Raw genomic sequence first — 20,746 nt, forward strand, 5'->3', positions numbered from 1 at the left:
ATAATACAGCCACGAATTCAAAAGTAAACAGATATCTGAGAAATAAAAAAGTGAACATTGGTTAACTAAAGTTTATGAATTCCATGAGCGCTCTTTAGGCCAGCACTCAGATTTTCTAGTATTCGGGAGTAACTTAATTAGCTTGGTTATCTGGCTTTTTAGTCCATGGAATAGCTGTTAGACCTGTGGTCAACATCAGGTGACAGTAGTTTTAAAACAAGGTTAGAGACAAACACATGACTGATAGATAGATAGATGATAGATAGATTTTAAAAAAAAGACTGTCCCTTTTACTGACTTTCTGCCTCCTGTTGCCCTTGTCACCTTGGAATTATTTGTTCTGTCATAGTGACTTTAATACCTACCTGTATGTTAGAAACTTTCAGATAGGCTTTTCTCTACTGAGTGCTTTAAAACACAGCATACTTCTTAAATTTTATTCTGTCATCATTGAATTAACTTATCTAGGAAATGGGACATCTTTTGAGTGACCCTTCTTTTCATCCCTTATACTTAGTAGATTAAAACCTGGTACGTTCTACCTAGAAATATTTCATTGGTCCCTCCTTTGTTTTCATCACCCATGCCTCTAATCTAGGCCCTATCACTCTTCTGATCACTGTCTCCTAACTTCTGTTCCACTTTCAAAAGCTATTCTTTATCCTCTCACTATAGTTTTTCTAATGGATATCTAATGCTGTTGTTTCTCCCCCCTTTTCTATCATAAACCTACTGTAGACAAAACATCTGTACTCTTATCCCTCTGCTTTTTCTTGTGATTTTCCTTTAATCTGGTAAATTCTTATTCACATGTGGTATGGTTCCACCAATAATCCGACGGGTCTCTTTTGGCACATAGTAATATTGCACTTCTCTGTGTCCCTCCCCCACTTGAAAATAGGCATGGTCCAGGGTTTCTCAAACTTGGCACTACTGACATTTTGGGCTGGATAAATTTTTGTTGTGGGGAACTGTCCTCTGTATTGAAGGATGTTTGGCAGTAGCCCTGGCCTTTACCCTCTAGATGTCAATAGTGCTCTGCCTCCCACTGCCCCACTCCAATTGTGAAAATCAAAAATGTCTTCAGACATTGCCAGATGTCCCCTATGGGACAAAGTTGCTCTGGTTAAGAACTACTGACATGGCCATATGACTTTGGCCAATCAAATATGAGCAGAAGGGATGGTCAGCCTTTAAAACATAGTGCATGAATTATCCTGTGTCTTCCCCCACCACTTAAAGACACATGTAGAGATGGAGTCTTTGTTGGCCTAATCACTGAGAGGTAACAGGGAGTAGAGCTCCCAGTTTATGCAGAAAATACACCTGTGACTTATGCTGTTGATATTTTGGGGGTTGATTGTCACTGCTACATCATGCTATGATTTAGTTTACCTGTGGACTTTCCACGCTTTCTCATTTATAGTCCCAAATCACTTTAACAACTACCTCTTTTAGCATCTGTTACTTAGTGTAATATATTTGGGTCTTCTAGATCAGTGCTTCTCACAGGAGTAAGAACTGCTCCTTAAGGGATGTTGTGAAAATTAGTGGGAGTTTTGATGGAGATAACTGTGAAGAATTATCTTGCATCCCACAACACTTTCAAATGCCCCAGAAATTCGTGTAGGAGGAAACATATAATTCCATGTAATAGGTACTCATTTTTTCAGAAATAAAATAATTTGGGTTCATAATTGAAGTTGTTTTGTTTGAAACTTTATCAGGAGTTCATCAGTTTGGAAAATTTATGTCATCAATTGCAGTGCCACTGTGCTATTTGAATTGCCAAAACAACACACCTGTATTGGAAGGTTTGAATTTGCAGCTGTCATATTTATGATGATTCTACATATAAGTGCAGGCATTTACCATTTGTATTATATTTTCTAAATTTGTTAATATGCCAGGGCATTTTAATAAAATACATGTTTTATATTTATAAATCTTTTCCTTTATATAACAACTAGGGTATTGTTGAAATTTTAAAAATACGTGTAAATAGGTTTTTGTTTCAAGATACCTAACAGGGTGATAGAAATTATTTGTTACAAAATGTGATGTTTGATATAGTTGAGAACCACTTTCTAATTATGCACTACTTGTTTTGTGTCTGTAGTGATTTGCACAGAGTAGATACAGTGTTTGTTGGATGGGTCAATTTGTGGTTCCAGATTGCTTTTTGGTACTCTGTTGCATTTGCTTACCACAGCAAGTCTATAAAATGGGAACTAAATGTATTGTTCCCATTTTATAGATAAAAAAATGGAAAGAGATGCTAATTTACTTCAGTCATGTTGCTAGAGCTTTAATTAGAACATAAAATTTTATTTATACCAGTCTGGTGCCCTTTTCTACTATCATTACATACAACTCTTTAAAAAAATTATAATGTAGAACTCTTTAATGTAGGGAAACATCTATATACCCCTATTGATACTTGTTTTTTATACAGAAAACTTTTAAATAATATTTTAGGTACTTGTAGTCATAGGAACACAGCAAAGATAAACACATATGACAAAGCCCTGTTTAAGAAAGCAAGGATATTTTAATTAGTTTTCAAAGACATGTCCATTTAAAACCGTTTTTGAGATGCCATTGGGCATAAAGACTGCTTAAATTTTAGAAACGATAATATCTGATGGTGAGATTATGGTGAAATAGTTATCTCACACTTTAATTACATTGTAAATTGGTACCAGTCTTTTGAAATTTAATATAAAAAATGAGTTCAACAAAGTATTTGCACTCTTCAAAACTTGTTGCAAGGAAATGCTACAGAATAAAAAGCTGTAGTCATTCCACAAGCATTTGCCTGGAATTTTTACAAAAGATTTTAGCCCTGGCTGGTGTAGCTCAGTGGATTGAGTGCGGGCCTGTGAACCAGAGGATCGTGGTTCAATTCCCAGTCAGGGCACTTGCCTGGGTTGCAGGCCAGTTCCCAGCAGGGGACCCACGAGAGGCAACCATACATTGATAGTCTCTCCTTCTCTCCTTCCCTTCCCCTTTAAAGACAAATAAAATCTTTTAAAAATAAAAAAAGATTTTACTTATTTATTTTTATAGAGAAGGGAAAGGAGGAGAAAGAGAGGGAGAGAAACATCAATGTGTGGTTGCCTCTCACACATCCCCCAGTGGGGACCTGGCCCACAACTCAAACATGTTCCCTCACTGGTGATCAATCCGGTGACCCTTTGGTTTGCAGGCCGGTACTCAATCCACTAAGCCACAGCAACTGGGGCTGCCTGGGAATTTTTAAGTTGAGAAAGTGTTGCTGTGTTTTTGAACTTCTGGATTTGTGGCAACAGAGTGTGAGACAAATACATAATCAAATAATAAATAATGTTTTAATTGGGGTGTATTTTAAATTTGAGAGAGGAGTCAAGGAACATACAGGGAACACACAGTAAACAGACCAGAGAAGTAATTCTCCAGGTTGTGGGGAGAGGAGATGGTGTATTGGGGAATGGTCTTGGAAAAAAATGAGACATTTAAACGGCACTTGAAGGATGGCTAGGACTTACCAAGTAGATAAAATGGGACTGAATGTTTTACACAAAAGAAATCGCATGAGAAAGAATTTGAAAGCACATATAGAAATGCATTTACTTGATAATAAGGAGCACTTACATGTCCTAGGAATTGGGTGTATGATGATGGATAATACAAGTACAATCCCTGCCCCCTAAAGCTTTCAGTATAGAAATTAAAATTGTTGTGACTTGATATTCAGAGATTTCAAACTGGTGGTACTCTTGGGTAATATTTGAGTTGGTATGTTTTGTTTGGTGTACACATTGGTATCCCTCTCTCCCTCTCCTTTCCTCCCTTTCCCCACAAATGAATTGCTAATACTTAAAAATGAGGTTTTACATACAAATGAGCACTGAAAATCTGGCAGCAGTGGGCTAACATTCTGAAATTCACTTCCATCAGAAGCGTATGATGGCTACCCATTTAGATGAGCGTGCACCCATACGCCTCTCAGTACTTTTCTTTACAGCTGGCACATTTTGTTCATTTTCCTATATGCCTTTGAGTTGTGAGTCCTTGGATGAGTAGTTTACTTCAGCCCCTGCCCTCCTAGATTTTCTTTGACAGGTTTTCAGAAAAATGCATAATGTGCTTTAGGAAAATATTTTTTTAAAAACAAACATTTATTACTCAGATAATAGCTGCTTCTTACTGAACGTTATGTGCTAGGCACTTTATACTGTAGATTTTCTCATTTGCGCTCTTATATATTCCTCTTTTGATCCTGATTCAGAGAGTTTAAGTAACTTAATTTGTCAAACTACTTAGTGTGCAGGCTAGGATTCTAATCCAGATTCTGACTCCAAACCCTTCCTTCCCTGTTTAGGTAATCTTTGGTTATCTGAAAAGCGTACCTTAAAACATTTACTGAAGGTATGCATGTACTACATATTCAAAGATTTGAGGAAAAAAATGCTTCTTTTCTGTATGGGCCTTATAATTAGTTGCAAAGGCAGGCATTTACCTGTATAAAACAGATAACAATAATGGGGAACATATGGTAGATACCAAGTGATTGATATACATTCTAAGGATCCCCCAAATTGCAAGAGTATTGAGGAGAATAGAAAGGAGGGGACTGATAGAAATGACTAAGGTAAAGAATCATGTGACTTTGTGAGAAAATATGGGGGTAGTGCAAAAGAGAGTAAGGTCAAAGATGCTTTACCAAGCTTCCTAGTGTTGACTAATGGAATGGACTTAATGCTTTAGAAACAAAGGTCTTCCAGAAGAGGAACAGGTTCTACTGTAGACTCATGAGTTTTATTTCTTTGATGCGGGGCGGGGGGGGGGGATTTTTAAAAATTCTAAGTAAGTAGCAAAAGAAAGTAAATGAAAAATAAGCATGGAAATACTCTCTCCATGAAATAATAAAAGCAAGAGTCTCCCCTTTTTCATCTTGGCTAATGTAATTATGATGTGCCTTGGTATGTTCCTCTTTGGGTACAACTTCTTTGGGACTCTCTGGGATTCCTGGAAGTCTATTTCCTTTGCCAGATTGGAGAAGTTTTCTTTCATTATGTTTTTAAATAAGTTTTCAGCTTCTTGCTCTTCCTCTTCTCCATCTGGCACCCCTATGATTCAGATGTTGGAACATTTAAAGTTGTCCCAAAGGTTCGTCAGCCTCTCCTCATTTTTAAAAAATTCTCATTTCTTTATTCTGTTCTAGTGAGATGTTTATTTCCCCCTGGGCCCTGACAGGAAATTGAACTGGTGACTTTTCATTTTGCAGGCTGGCGCTCAGTTGCCTGAGCAACACCAGCCACGTCTAATTCTTCCATCATTTTCACCTAGCTCCCTAACCCCCCAGCCCTCTAACAGCTATCAATCTGTTTTCTATATTTATGAGTCTATTTTGTTTATTTTATTCATTCCACATATGAGTGAAATCGTAGGGTATTTGTCTTTCTCAGTACATCCTTTTAATTTATCCAGCTTGTGGATATAATGTGATATCTTCTTGTGATTTTGATTTGCATTTATCTAATGACTAATGGTACTGAGTGTTTTTTCATGTTTTTTATGGCCATTCTTTGTAGAAATGAATATTAGAATCCTATGCCCATTTGAAAATTGTTACTTTTTACTGTTGTCAGTAGCCTCTTTTAACAAAGATGGGTGGTGCTGATAAACAGCATTTAATACTAAGTGATAGTGAAATTTTCATGTGTGTTAGTGACAGACTATGAGGTTTAACTAGTTGATCAAGAATATTTTAAAGTGCTGGTCTTCATATGTATTTTAAAGTTCTAAGATTTTACTTGAGGTTGACTAATACAATCAACAAGACTTGATTGAGCATGCCTTTATAACGAGAAGGCTTAGGTTTAATATTTTTGGAATGTCAAAAACAACATTTTAAGTCATTTAAAAATCTAAGCACCAAATTTTAATTATGAGCATTGAGTCTTTGACTTAACTGGAGCAATGCCATTTTTTCCCAAGTAATTGACTCTACTTTATAAAATGTGTTCTAATATCTGTCTTCTTTATTTATTTTTTAGATTATCCTGAATACCACATGTCTAGCAATTTTCCTTGCAACATTAGCCAGTATTTTTTACTGCCTCCAAAAGATCAAAATTGCTCTGGAAGTTGGAGACATATTTGATTTAAAAGAAATAACTTTAACAAATGGACAGTATGTCTATTACGAATACACCAACAAGTAATGATGCCTGTCTGAGCATTGTACATAGTTTAATGTGCCATAGACAAGGTGGAGAGAGTGAAACATTTGCAAAAAGAGCAATTGAAAGTTTGGTAAAGAAGCTGAAGGAGAAAAAAGATGAATTGGATTCTTTAATAACAGCCATTACTACAAATGGAGCTCATCCTAGCAAATGTGTTACCATTCAGAGAACATTGGATGGAAGGCTTCAGGTTAGTTTGGTGCTAAAGTTTCCTTATATCTCTTGTAGTGGCAGACTTAAAAAAAATTCTTGTTTTCTCTGAAGTTTTGGGGGGATAATTTAATCCTTTCTCCATCTCTTTAGATATTGTACATCCTGTACTAGTACACATTATAGAAACATATGGAAGTCTGTGTATTCCATATAATAAAGATATTTTTTAAATTGTTTAATGTTCTGACCTAAAAGTTAAATGTAGAAATTTGGAACATAAAAATGAAAGAAGAAAATCCCCACCTTTAGCACTTTGGTATTCATCCTTGTAGCTTTTTTTTCCTTTTTGGTATTATATGCACATTTTAAAAAACCTGAGTTATACTTGGTTCTCGTATAATTTAGAATTCTGATATTGTATGTTTGGTACTTTTATATAAAAAAAAATCTAGAATTCAAGCTTAACTTTAAAACTTGAGTTAAAAAGCTCGTATTTTACAAATGTTCTTTACCTTTCATTTTAACAAGTCTCATTTTTCATGTAGAACTACAAATACATTTGTGCTGAAATTTTTTAAAGAAACCCTGAGTCTTCGGATTAAAAATTTTTATTTCTAGATTTTAGGCATAATTTCTAGAACAAACTCATACATTTTTTGCATTTTTAAAACCTGAGCACAGGCCTTGAAATCACACCTATGCCCACTATGCAATGACCATGGCTGAGTAAGTTACTTCGAGCTGCAGTTTCCTCGTTTGTGACATGAGGGTCATAGTGCTGACTTGTAGGGTTCTGACAGTTAGATCAGAATGTGTGTGAAGTGTCTTGTTAATGTGTAGTGTGTAAGTGATGCTTAACAAGTGGTTCTTTATTTTTCCTAGGTGGCAGGTCGGAAAGGATTTCCTCATGTGATCTATGCCCGTCTCTGGAGGTGGCCTGATCTTCACAAAAATGAACTAAAACATGTTAAATATTGTCAGTATGCGTTTGACTTAAAATGTGATAGTGTCTGTGTGAATCCATATCACTACGAGCGAGTTGTATCACCTGGAATTGGTAAGTAGATTTGCCTTTATCCTTGGAAGCACAAAGGGAAAAGATCTTAGTGTTTTAATTTTTCTAAGTTAAATTATAAATTTAGAAGAAGCCCAAGGCTGCAACTAATGCTAAATAATCAGACATTTTTAATGCAATAAAAATATTTAAATTTCAACTTTGGCACAAACTTGTATTTTGACTGGTAAAACCAAATAGTTGGTATTTTTGCTCATTTAGAATATTTTTGAAAAATAAGATGGAAAACATAGAATTAAATATTTCACATATCGTCAGATAGCATTTATACTTCTATTCTTAAATTCAAATGGCTCATGAAATTTTGACTATAGCTTATATTTCTGTTCTGTGATTTTAAATATAATGGAAAATATTTTCATGATAATGATTAATGTTTCATTTTCTTTTCTCCTTTAAAAAAATAAGATCTCTCAGGATTAACACTGCAGAGTAATGGTAGGTAATCTGTTTCTTGTAACTTTCTCTGTTTTCTTTTATTCTTTCCCCTCTATTTTTTATTCACTTAGAAATTGTGTGGATATTGATAACATTTACAAGAAAAAACCGCTTTGTAAATGTAGATTTGGGGGTGTGTGCATGCATCAGCATTTAAAACCATTAAATAAGCTGTTGCCTCTTTGGATTTGAACTACTATTTATGAACTAAAGTAGTCTAAAAATATGACAGGAGAACATAAAACATATAAAGGAAGAATATTTTTTAAATTAGTTAAAACTGTTTTTTTTTGGAAGAAAATCTTACAGAGCTAGTTTAAATGGGTATAAGTGCCTATAATGTTTGGTAATTTGGAATCATGTATAACACTTTTAAGATACCAGTATTCTAATTTTTCTTCATTTCAATCTAACTTATTTTAGTTTTTATGATAGATAATTTTAAGAATGATCTAAAAGTACATATGTTAATATTTTTTAGTCTTGTTACATTTTGAGTAGATAAAACAAAAGGCACGTTAGAGTGCATGCTGGTCACAGAGAATCTAATTCTATTTTAAAAAGGAGAAAGTGTTTGGAGGTGGGGAAATGCAACAAATGGTGTGTGTGTTCTTTTATTTTTTAGTGTAATATTTAAAAACAGAGATCTGTCAAAACTTTAGCTGTGGTACTTAGAACATGTTGATAAACTCGAAATTCTGTAAGAACTAATTAATTTTCAGAGAAACTGATAAAGAGCCACTATCATCTTAGAAAGGTATGCTGTTATTGTGGAGGGAATTAGTGGCTCAGCACTTCTGTTGCAGAATTTTAGAGGCAGGTTAGAAGTATCTGAAAATTTAGGAGGAACATGGAAGTCTACTTGTTTTTATTCTCTATTTTTGTTTCATGTCACTAGTAATAGAAGAAGACCCTAGTCCTAGTGCCTAGTTCTGGTACTTGTTAGTGGTCAGTAGGCTTCTGACAGCAAGGGTTGGTAATGGAAGGTGTTGTGGTGGTCTGGGAAGAGCAGCTGCGAGATTGGTTAAAGCCCTGTCACCACAGATACTGACGTCATGTCACTTCCCATCTTCACCATTCTCCATCCATGTTTTCAGAGAAGTAAAGCATTTAGCTCAGGGGTTGTTAGGGGTTTAGGAGACTATAGTGGTAACTATCTCAAGATCTCCATAGGGCGGTGGTTGTGAGGGGATCCAGTTCTGAAGAGTCATTACACTCCTTCCCTACCCTAAAATACTGCTGTTATTGACGGGATTGTGTGGGTTAGTAGTCTCTCTTTAGTGGCTCTGGGGCTGTCTTCAGCCTTGTAGAGGTGGTATGTATTTAAAAGCTGGCCTCAAAGGCTTATTTCCTCAGAGAACAACAGGTGTTTTTCACAGCTCTTTCTAGATTTGGTCAAGGAAATAATACAAGACCAGGTAACTAAAAGTTAATACAATGGGTTAATTCTTTCACTTTTGAGTTAGGATTGTGGTGGTGGTAATCATTTCCAGCCTGTCTCATCTCCTCTATGAAGCTTTCCATGACCACATCCACCTGTATATTCACTTTAACAAATATTTAATGAGCATGTATTGCCTGGTACTGTGTTAGGTTCCAGGGACAATAGGACAAAGAAGGTATGTGTTCTTTACCTAGGGAGCTCGGAGTCTAGTCTAGGAGGAAAGAAAAAGTAAATAAGACAGCGACAGTCCCATCAGACTTGTACGAGGCTTACCTGCTGGTGGTGGTAAAGAGTACAGACCTGGGACAAGCCCCGTGGCTTCAGCTTTTCTGTTTCCTGCACACTCCTCATTCTTCATCCAACATTCTACAATAACTGTATACATGTATGACTGCTCTAAAAATATGGTTAAATCATAATAGCTGTCACTAAGTGCATAAATATGCTCATTTTGTATCAGGTACTGAGCTAAGTGATTTACAAGTATCTCGCCGTCATTCTCCTAATGCCCTTCGTGGTAGGTGACATTATCCATGCTTTATCAAGGATTAAGAGACTGGAACTTGCCCAAGATTAGATAGCTAATAGGAGCTGGGGTAATGTTTGCTCACTGTTAGATATTTAAATGATAGAAAAATACTATAGAATACTGTAAGCTCCATGAGGATAGAGATCTTTCTTTTGTTTATTGATGTATCCCAAGTGCTAGAACAGTACCTGGAACATAGGTGCTCAATAAATATTCTATTAGCGAATGAATTTATTAAATGGTCATTCATAAAGAGAAATACTTAACAGTTTGGTGTCTGTTTTTCTAGACTTTAAAAATATATACTATATGTTTTTTTAATTTTATTTTTTTGAATAGGCAATACATGATCCATAAATCAAAATACTATAAAAAGGTATACAGTGAACAGAAGTGCTCCCACCCTTGCCCCCATTCCCCCCCACCTCAGGTAATCACTTTTATTAGTTTCTGGTGTTTCTTTCCAGGGTCTCTGTATGCAGAAATACATGTACTGTTGCCCTCCTTTATTACACAAAAAGCATATTGTGCACTTTTCTGGACCTTGCTTTGTTACTTAAAATGTACGATTTTTTAAACACGCATATGATCATACTGTACAATAGTGTTTTGTAATCTGCTTTTTGTCTCTTGGCAAAAATATATAGCAGGCATCTGTCTTGTTGATGCCTACAGTTTTACCTAAGAAACATGTTTTAAGTTACTGGATTTACAGACACGTAGACTGGTAGAAGTCTCAAACTTACCTTTGGGAAAGTTTAGGCAACATATTGGGCAAGAAAAAGTTATGAGGCATACTTTTTTCAAAGCAGAATTCTGTTGTTATGATTGCATATTAAGCTGGAGGGTCAACAGAAAAGCAGAAGCAGTGAGTGCAGTGAGTATCGGTTTAATGAACTATGTCCTGAAATCAATAGCTTTGTCCTTGTGTGTTAGTAATACTGATATCTAGGTGAAAAGATCCTAGTTACTATAACAGCAAAAAAAAAAAAAAACCCTAAAATGTCCAGAAATTAAATAGAGACATCAGGATCTATATGAAGAAAATCACAGAGCTTTGTTGAACAGTGTAATTTAAAGAACAGATTGAATAAATACAGCCATAACCACTTTATGCTCCAAGTGATTTTTTCTTTATATATTTAAAATTTGGTCAATATTAGTGATGAGTGGTTGGGTCCTTTTTTTTCTTTTCCCCCTGATATATAATGATGTGTTAAGCATCCTTTTGGTTATCTTTCTGTTTTTGTAGACTTTTCTAAAGAGAAACTTTTGGGAGTGAAATTTATGTGTCTTAAAAATAGTAATGTTTTCATGACTGGATTCATAAAGAACCTTCAAAAGATTGTGCATAGAAATTTGAACAATGGATTATTCTTGCTGTGTTGAAATATTCTCAGTTTAATGAAAAAAATAGCCACTCAAATAATTGGTATTTATGCATAAGGTTTTTTCAAAGGTTGACATAGGGAAAGATAAAGAGCTCAATACGCTGATTCTTAATGGAAAAGAGAATATTTTTGTGGACTTATTAATCAGCTGTTCTAAGAAAAGAACCTAGTATTAGAATTCAACAGACTGTAAAATTCTGGGGTAGTGTTAGTTCAGAAGCAGTAAGTGGTTTTTGCTGAAGATAAAAGCAAACCCCAAAACAGTAGTCCCAAAACAAATACGTATGGAGATTCTGGGTAGAGAGCAATTAACATTGTAAATACAGTTTCAGTTTTCTTTTTTCCTCACAACAAACCCTATTCCCTGGTTTGTTCAAGGAAAGGTGTTAATTTACATCAGCTACAGTCTAGCTTTGCTTATTAATGTGTAAGCACAGAGGTGAAAGGTGTTGATTATTAAGTTTTTCATGTCACACATTTATCAAACATCATTTGATAAATTTGGTTGGTTTTCTAGAAGGAAATTTCAGTTTGACATAGTAACATTTAGGATTTTTCTGTCTGGTTCTTAACCCTTTAGGGACATTCAGTATATTTTACTTTCAAAGACTGTGTTACTTCACTAATTCTAGATCCTGGAATTGGATAGTTATCAGATCCCACTCATACTTCTACAGTGTGTGAAATTAGCAAAAAGAGATAGCTAAGTACTCAGTCTCAATTTGATCTTCTTATCTGGGTAAATACTTTTCCCAGCCATTTGGTTTTTGTCTACCTCATGGATTTAAGGTGATTATTGTTTCCAGGTTAATCAACAAACTGAGGAATACCTCTTCAGAGCCATTGCTGGAAGTTGTTAGAATATAGTCTAGCTTCAGATTTCAAGGAGTCATTCAAATTTATTATAAAATATATCTATGCTACTACCTCTAAATAAACAGCTTTTGCTGATAAAGTAATATGCTTTAAAAATATTATGGAAAAATTCTGTTATTTATATTGTAGTTGCTTTCAGGTGTTGTTATATTGCTTACAAGATTTTTTCCTTAAAATATGTTTAATTTTCTATATAGCTCCACCAAGTATGTTGGTGAAAGATGAATATGTTCATGACTTTGAAGGACAGCCATCATTATCCACTGAAGGGCATTCTATTCAAACCATTCAGCATCCACCAAGTAATCGTGCATCGACAGAGACATACAGCACCCCGGCTCTGTTAGCTCCATCTGAGTCTAATGCCACCAGCACCACCAACTTTCCCAACATTCCTGTGGCTTCCACAAGTGAGTTGGAGAATCAGATGTAGTCACAAGCTGAATTTCCCTAACTGTAATATTTATATGTAGTCACTTGGAGGAAAATTCCTAGGAATTAAAAGTACTGTGATATCTTTCATTGGTAAACAGGTATTAAATAGATACTTTTTGGAAGTATCTGGAAGTCTCTGGAAAAAATGGTTTATAGTTTATTTAAACATTTTTATGCTGATGTGTAGTCACTTGGAATTTAATGACTTTGATTATAATATTGATTTAAATTAATAATCTAATTCGTACTTTGTCTACTCTTACATGCAGAAGTGAGAAGCCTCTTGAGCTTTCGGATACACTTTAGAGAAATAGTTAAGTGGTTAACAAGTAATTTTAAACCAACGTGTTTACAAAGCTCTGTGTAGGTAGAATTGTGAGCTTTCTTTTAATCAGTGTTTTTATTTTGATTTATCAGGATATTACTTTATAAGTACTCTCAGTCTCCTGTTGTGCAAACGTAGAAGGGACCTTGACAAACTTGTTTATAACTTAATATCCCTCAAGATAAACATTAAGTATTTTAGTCAATTTCAAAATAAAGTTAATTCTATGTATCTAACTTGAATTTTTTTTTCAAATAAGTCTAATATCAAAAAGGTTTTTCCTATAATAGAGGGGCCATCTTTCCTGCCACAGGGCTTTTAGGTTCAGCTTTTCTTGGGGGGGCTGATCAAGGCATTAATGACTTGGTTCTGTTAGTACTTTTATTTGGGAAATTTCCTAATCACCAAATATTGGACAATTTGCTGCATGGAGTAGCTTTTTAAAACTAATCACAGAGCAGGGTATTGGCATGTGCATGATGTTATTTGCACCTGGTTGCTAAGGATATTGTACATAAGCCCACAGCAACACTAGGTGTTGATAGATCTGGACTGATACTTTGTTAGCTGCTAAACAAAGGGAACATTATTCTGTTTACTTTAATATCAAATCAGATTCAGTTTAGAAATTTGATCTTTGGAATAAATGGAGGACTAATTTACATAATTGGGTTTTTGAGTGAAGTGTGCCAACTTTCCCACTCTTAAATCCATTTCACCTCTTCAAAGCAATATCATTTGGATTTGCTGTATGAGATAACAGTCTTACCAAATCGACTGGTGTAGTCTCTATGTGAAAATATGTGAGAATAGTCTCACATATTCTAAGAGGGTCATGTCAGTTAAGCACTTACTTTAGAACCTGGACCCGTAATCACTTGGTGCTTCTGTTATCTGTTTATTCTTTACATACTAACTTGGGTAATATTGTTCACAAAGAGAATGGGTAGTGATGGAGAATAAATTAATCTCCAGCATAGATTATTAGTGCTAGAGCACAGTCACCCAACCTTTGTTGATACTATATTGAGGTTGAATTTGCACACCTTTGCTGATACCTGCAGAATTGACTTCATTTTAACTGTCCTGTTCCCTATGAAGACTAGAAAAAGTGATATGAATGAAATGCACATACTTTTGTCTTGATGTCTTTGGATATATTTTCATAATTGACTAATAGTTAGGTTAGGTTTTAGAGTTTGTTGTAAATTTTTTTGCATTGCATCTCAAAAAGCATATTGATACTTATTTATATATAGTCACTTGGAGGAAATTAAGAAAAATTGGATTAAAATAGAGGAATTGAAAGACTTTTACATGAGCTGATTTACTTGTATCATTTAATTTCATTATATGTACTTGAGATTGTGTGATGGAAGTATTCAGTACAGATAACTGCATTTGGCTCCTTCACAGTTTATGTGCATTTGGCACCCGTGTGTCTTCAGAGTTTCTTTCTAAACATCTATAAATTAAAACCACAAGATATCTTGCAAAAATTTTGGTGGGTGAGTAGGAAATGAAATTACTAAAAACATCATCTTTAAAAAGAAATAATTTGGGGAATATTTAAATACTTTCTGTAGTTTTTAGCCTTAGGGAAATGTGATTTGTAGAGAGAGGAATGTTCTTTTCCTTGATACTTTGAGCAGTGGTCATTTACTCCCCTTCTCTCTGATTATACTCTCATTCAGATAAGAAAAAATCGAGATGATGCCAGTAACAGATAGCAATTATGAAATGTCAGTGCTTTCCAAATGAGATAAACAATTGACTTAATTAATGCTTGCTTGAAGAAATCAAGTTTTTTTCCACTTAAAAAAAAAAAACCCTAAAAAATGTAGGCCAGTAAGCAATATCAGAATGGTTTTGATTTGAATAAAAGCTAGAGGAGGCTTAGGCCTTTATGTTACATACAGAGAGGGCAAGTAATTTCCTGTAAATTTAGGATTTACAGGAAATGTTCTTGGTAAGAGGTTATTCTCAGTTTTTAAAAGCACATGAAAAAAATTTCAAAGTAGACTGATAGTCTGATAGTGTTTTTTTGTTTTTCAACTTGCAAATGCTATATAACTGGACAGTGGAGCTTGAAAAAATGTTTTTTTAATTTACTCACCTTACCCATCACATTCCATTTAATATATTTGCCTGCTTTTCTTTTCTTTTATCAACCCGTAGCATTATATTATTACTGGTATCAGAGCTGATAATAATGGACTTTTGAAGTCCTAATCAGAAAAGTCCAGAGCTGGATGGAGTGGGCTGGGGTGAGCTGATGTGCTTCTGAAGAAGTTGTGATAATTGGGATTTTGCTGGCATTTTGAAGAATATTGTGAATAAATAGGCCACTAAAATTAGCTAGACCTTATTTAAGTTAGAATAGTTTGTACTTCTCCAAGTTTTGCCTTTATAGTGGACTTGAGAATTTTTTATTTGATAGGCCATGAATGAGTTCCACTTTTTGCCCATTTTTGTGGTGACTATCAGATATAATTTACTCCTTCATTTGCTGTAAAAAACCATAGGATTGCATCTATACGTGTACCATATTAATGTCTTCTTGTTCCTCTAGGTCAGCCCGCCAGTATCCTGGCAGGCAGCCATAGTGAAGGACTGTTGCAGATAGCTTCAGGGCCTCAGCCAGGACAGCAGCAGAATGGATTTACTGGGCAGCCAGCTACTTACCATCATAGTATGTACATGCTTTTAAAAATCTTTTAAGTAGATGAGAAAAAATAGGCAGACTTTATAAAAGCAAATTAATCCATGTGGGCCTTAATTTTTAGACAGCACTACCACCTGGACTGGAAGTAGGACCGCACCATACACACCTAATTTGCCTCACCACCAAAACGGCCATCTTCAGCACCACCCGCCTATGCCGCCCCATCCCGGACATTACTGTAAGCTCTTGTTTTTGTTGTAGGGGCTTTTTCTTTTTGAGGACTTTGGTTTTTTTTGTTGTTTTTTTTTAATTCAAAAACTGTTTTTATATCTTTTATTCATCTAACAATTTAGTTTTATTAAATAGTGTTTTTCACTATTTTTTGTAAACAGTATTATTTCTTTTTTATAATTATATTTTCATACCTTTGTTTTAGAGGAGTGATGTTTACTAAATACATTTATTTTTCTCTTGCTAATGTTTCATTAACACCACATTGATTTCCATTCATTTGTTTGTTTGCTTTGTGTATGTTCTTAGATCTCATATGTATGTGTATATCCACCCTAAGTTGATGGAAACCCTTTGAGTATCAAGACCTCAAGGTTTCCCTCACTGTGTTACTTAGCATACCATAGACATTCAGATGTTGAATCCTTCATTACTCTGTGCAGGCATGATTGGGAGGGATACCCTTCTGATGAACATAGCTTGTCGTTCAGGCACATAGGAACACTGTTCATTTGGCATAGTAAAATCAAGAGTACAAATCTTTCATATATATTGAGTCGTTTTTCCTCTAATACAAGATTAATAGTACCAAAGGAACTTGGAAAATACAGGAAAGTATAAATAAGAAAATAAAAATTACCTAGAATTCTATGACCCAGAGAGATCCACTTTTAATACTTCGGCATGTTTTCCTTCCAGTCATAGAAATGGGTATATATAGATTAGGGGGGAGGAGGAGATCTTACTGTATATATTGTTAATCCTGTTGTTTTTCCAGTTGTGTTACTATTTTTCCATGTCTTAAGAGAATATAATTTTTAGTGGCTGCCTGAGCCAGCATAGTGGTTAAGAGTGCTGAACTTGGACCCTTTACTGGCTGTGTGACCATTAGCAAGTTCTTTAATCCTTCTAAGCCTTAAGATTAATAATAGTAGTATCCATTTCAATGTTGTAAGAAGTAAATGTAATAATTCATGTGAGATGTTTAGCACAGTGTCTTAACACATAATAATCTCTGGGATATGTTAGCTATTATTTCATTATGGACATATCCTTAATTAAATAAACCATACTCACTTGATTTTAGAATGGACCTAATGATTTGAATTACTATTACATATTACATTATGAATTATGCTGTATTATATGTTATGTGAATAATTTATTTTTAATTTACAATACATTTTGCATGTACAACTGTTGTAAATTTCTTAACAGCACTTGGCACATAGCACTAAAATGTTACTTATTAAATATCTACAAAGGTTAATTCAGGAGTATTTGCTTACTATAATTATAACCTAAACTAAGCTTGTAAGTTCTCAAACGTTGCATAAGCCTGATCCAAGCTGCTCCTAAGGTATGTTAGTTACTTTTAAGTAAGGATTGTTAAAAATTTTAGCATTGGTGGACTTTTAATAAATAAAATTGGGATTTTTATTGTGTTTTCTTTAGGGCCAGTTCACAATGAGCTTGCATTCCAGCCTCCCATTTCCAATCATCCTGGTAAGTATATTTCCAAATTGAGTCCCTATTTAGATTTTCTTTATGGTGGTAGAAACACATACACAGGCTTTAATATAATTACAAAGTAATTTAATGTTTAGATAAGTGCAGTTCTCATTATGGTATTAATTAGTAACCAGTGTAATCACACATAAACTGTTTATATTTGATTCTTTTTAACTGTCTCTAAAAGAAAATTATCTTCAGTTAAGATATAAAGTACCAAAATACTGGTTTTAGCAATGAATACATAAATATGCAGCAAAAGAAAACTAGGTTTCAAAACAGAACTGATGTAAAATTGTATCTTAAAAAGCTAGAGGAGGATCTGAAGTAGATGCTGAAAAGAAAAATAATTCACTATATCTGTCTTAGAAGATAGGTTCAGGAATCTCTGGCTAATTGTAACTTAGAGACTGATTAAATTATGCTCAAAGAGTAAATAGCTAAGTAGATTTTCTAATTCATAGTTTGAATATTAACTTCTTAAAATATAGAAGTAATAAAACAAAGTTTAGAAATAAAGTACCAAAGGCTTCTTTCTTAACATAAACATAGGATTTTGATTTGTTTTCCTTCTACCCCTTCATTTCTTTTTTTCTTAACTATAAAAAGATATAAATATATAATTTCAACTCATCACCTTTTTACCATAATTCAAAAAATGTTTTATCATAAGAATTTTAAGCATATACCAAATGCCATATTAGTATGGGAAATCCCTCCTTCACTGTACGCATCCCTTGGTTGTGGCTATTAATAACTAATGGCCAGTCCTTTTTTATTCATACCCTTATGTACTTTTTCCCCTTTAAATGTTCTCTACGACAAAGGTCCATAAGGTTTTTGTGTTTTTTTAAATTTTCACCCTAGATAAGTTTTTTATTACTTTTAGAGAGAGAAACATCCATGCAAGAGAGAAGCATCAATTGGTTGTCTTCTTTATGTGCCCAGACCGGGGATAGTATGTGCCCGGACCGGGAATTGAAGCTGCAACCTTTCAGTTAAGGGATGACGCTCCAACCAATTGGAGCAGCTGTGAGCCACAACAGCCAGGGCCCCTCACCTACTTTTCATTCACACCCTTGCTTTTTATTTTGAAGGAGATTCTCTGTATTTATTTGGTATGTAAGTATCTTAGTATATGTTTCCAATAAAGATTTTTTAAAAAATATGACTATAGTAGTTAAATGACCAACTTAAAGGATACCTTATAATTCCTCAAATAAATCTACATAATTTTCTTAAACAGTGTTTTGATATTTATTATTCATGTTGGTTCCATTTTTTTCTTCTGTTTATTAAACAAAATATTGAGAGTGACATCTTTATGCTTTAACTCTTCTATTTTTTTGGATTTTATTTATTTCTTTTTAGAGAGGGGGAAGGGAGGGAAAAAGAGAGGGACAGAAACATTAATGTGTGGTTGCCTCTCACTCACCTGCAACTGAAGACCTGGCCCGCAACCCAGGCATGTGGCCTGACTAGGCATCGAACCAGCAACCCTTTGCTTTGCAGGTCAGTGTTCAATCCACTGAGCCACACCAGCCAGGGCTTCTTATAACTCTTATACTTTAGTTGAAGAGATTGAAAGAATTTCTGGATCAGAAGGCCCAATTATTTTATAGTGGTCACATTAGAGTATAAAAACCACTTTTACTACGCTTACCAGCAGTAAATGGTGATAGTTTAATAAACTTTGTGAGGGCTTAGGAGGCAAGTAATACTTGTTTTGATTAGGAGAATAATTCTAATGGGGCAGAAGCATTTTTTAAACATATACATTTACCAGTTAAATTATCCTCTCCAGCCCAGGCTGGTGTAGCTCAGTGGATTGAGCATGGGCCTGTGAAGCAAAGAGTCAGTCGCTGGTTCGATTCCCAGTCAGGGCACGTGCCTAGGTTGCAGGCCAGGTCCACAGTAGTAGACGCATGAGAGGCAACCACACATTGATGTTTCTCTCCCACTCTTTCTCCTTTCCTTTCCCTCTCTCTAAAAATAAATAAAATATTTAAAAAAATTAATCCTCTCAATGTTATTTGCGTATTTGTTGTTTTAAACATTTTTGTGGGTCAGCAGGTCTCGCTTTTTTATAAAGTTTTTTTAGGTTTTATTTATTTATTTTTAATAGGGGAAGAGAGGGAGAGAAACATCAATGTGTGGTTGCCTTTCATGTGCCCCCCCTACTGGAGACCTGGCTGGCAACCCAGGTGTGTGCCCTGACTGGGAACCAAACCAGCAACCCTGTGGTTCACAGGCCAGCTCTCAATCTGCTGAGCCACACCAGCCAGGGCAACATTTTTATTGAGAAATGTAACATACAGAAAAGTACATAAAACATGTATACATAAGGTCTAATCAATAATGTTAAAGACAACACCTGTATTGAATTATCACCCAGATTGAAAACAAAATTATTGCCCTCCCCCCAACAGAAATCTTCCTACCTCATGCATTTTGTCTCAGTCAAAAACTTTTCCTCTCCTTTCCCCAGAGGTAACCACTGTCCTGCTTTTATGGATACTGTTTTTCTGCTCTTTGAAAACGATGATGCATCCTTAATCTAGTTTTGTAGTTCAGTTTTTACTTGTATTTGAAATGATATAATTGAAATCATCGTATCAGAATCTTAATTTTGTTTGTAAATAAATATATTGTGATAAGAGGGGAAAATCTAGAATGTTACGAGTGAGACTTTTTGCTGGCTTTAAGGCAGCATCATTGAGAGTCATTAGTGGCCCCTGGCAACTTCGTAGGGCACTGGGTAGTTCTCAATCTTTGTAAGTCTTAGTGGAATGTGATCTGCAGGAATGACCATAATCAGGGCTCTGAAGAAAGACCTACCGTGGATGAAATGGTGGAGTAGGGTTGGGAGTTGTGGCATTTAGCTAGTTATTTGGACTCAATTTTAGATTCTGTGGTTGCTTTTGGCCTTATGATAGGTTTATTTCATTCTTCTTAGGATAGAACTGATGTTAAGGCCTAATAGCTTCTGGTAGTTAGGGAATAGCATAAACTGGTTATAAGTATATGCATCTGTAGCACCCTGCATGGGCATTAAAGCTCTGTCTTTGAGCAGAGTAGGAAGTAACTTAATGGTGAGGATGATCTTGAAAGGTTTCTTTCCAAGTGGTTGCGTGAGGGGATCCACTCTGCACATACACCTTAAATATAGTCAGCTAGTTGGAACCCAGATGTCTGTGAACTCTTTGGCTGTGAATGCTAATGGGCTCAAGAGCAGTTTTACCTCACTACCATTAATTTTTCCTCTTAAAATGTTAAAAGAATCTCTTAACTGATCTCCCTATTGAGAGAGCCTCTAGTCATATTGCCCTCCTCTCTACCATTTAATCTGTACTATACTCAATATTTCTTTTATTTTTTTAAAGATTTTATTTATTTATTTTTAGAGGGGGGAAAGGAGGGAGAAAGACAGGGAGAGAAACAT

General features: G+C 34.9%; 1 protein-coding gene across 3 annotated transcripts in view; it reads left to right on the forward strand.

Moving 5' to 3' along the window:
• Positions 1-20,746, forward strand: part of SMAD4 (SMAD family member 4) — a 68,989-nt gene that overhangs the window by 11,654 nt on the left and 36,589 nt on the right. For all 3 annotated transcript variants that reach the window (XR_005085214.2, XM_037165045.2, XM_053664179.1), the window contains exons 2-8: positions 6,042-6,420; positions 7,266-7,440; positions 7,867-7,896; positions 12,334-12,546; positions 15,469-15,588; positions 15,683-15,799; positions 17,248-17,298. Coding sequence is in view for 2 of the 3 variants with exons in the window: in XM_037165045.2 (XP_037020940.1) it covers positions 6,172-6,420; positions 7,266-7,440; positions 7,867-7,896; positions 12,334-12,546; positions 15,469-15,588; positions 15,683-15,799; positions 17,248-17,298 (955 nt within the window). In the remaining variant the exon portion in view is untranslated. The remainder of the gene's footprint in view (positions 1-6,041; positions 6,421-7,265; positions 7,441-7,866; positions 7,897-12,333; positions 12,547-15,468; positions 15,589-15,682; positions 15,800-17,247; positions 17,299-20,746) is intronic.

This window comes from Artibeus jamaicensis, unplaced genomic scaffold (genome assembly GCF_021234435.1).
Source record: "Artibeus jamaicensis isolate MK-2021 breed Jamaican fruit bat unplaced genomic scaffold, CSHL_Jam_final contig_354, whole genome shotgun sequence".
NCBI classification, from domain to species: domain Eukaryota; kingdom Metazoa; phylum Chordata; class Mammalia; order Chiroptera; family Phyllostomidae; genus Artibeus; species Artibeus jamaicensis.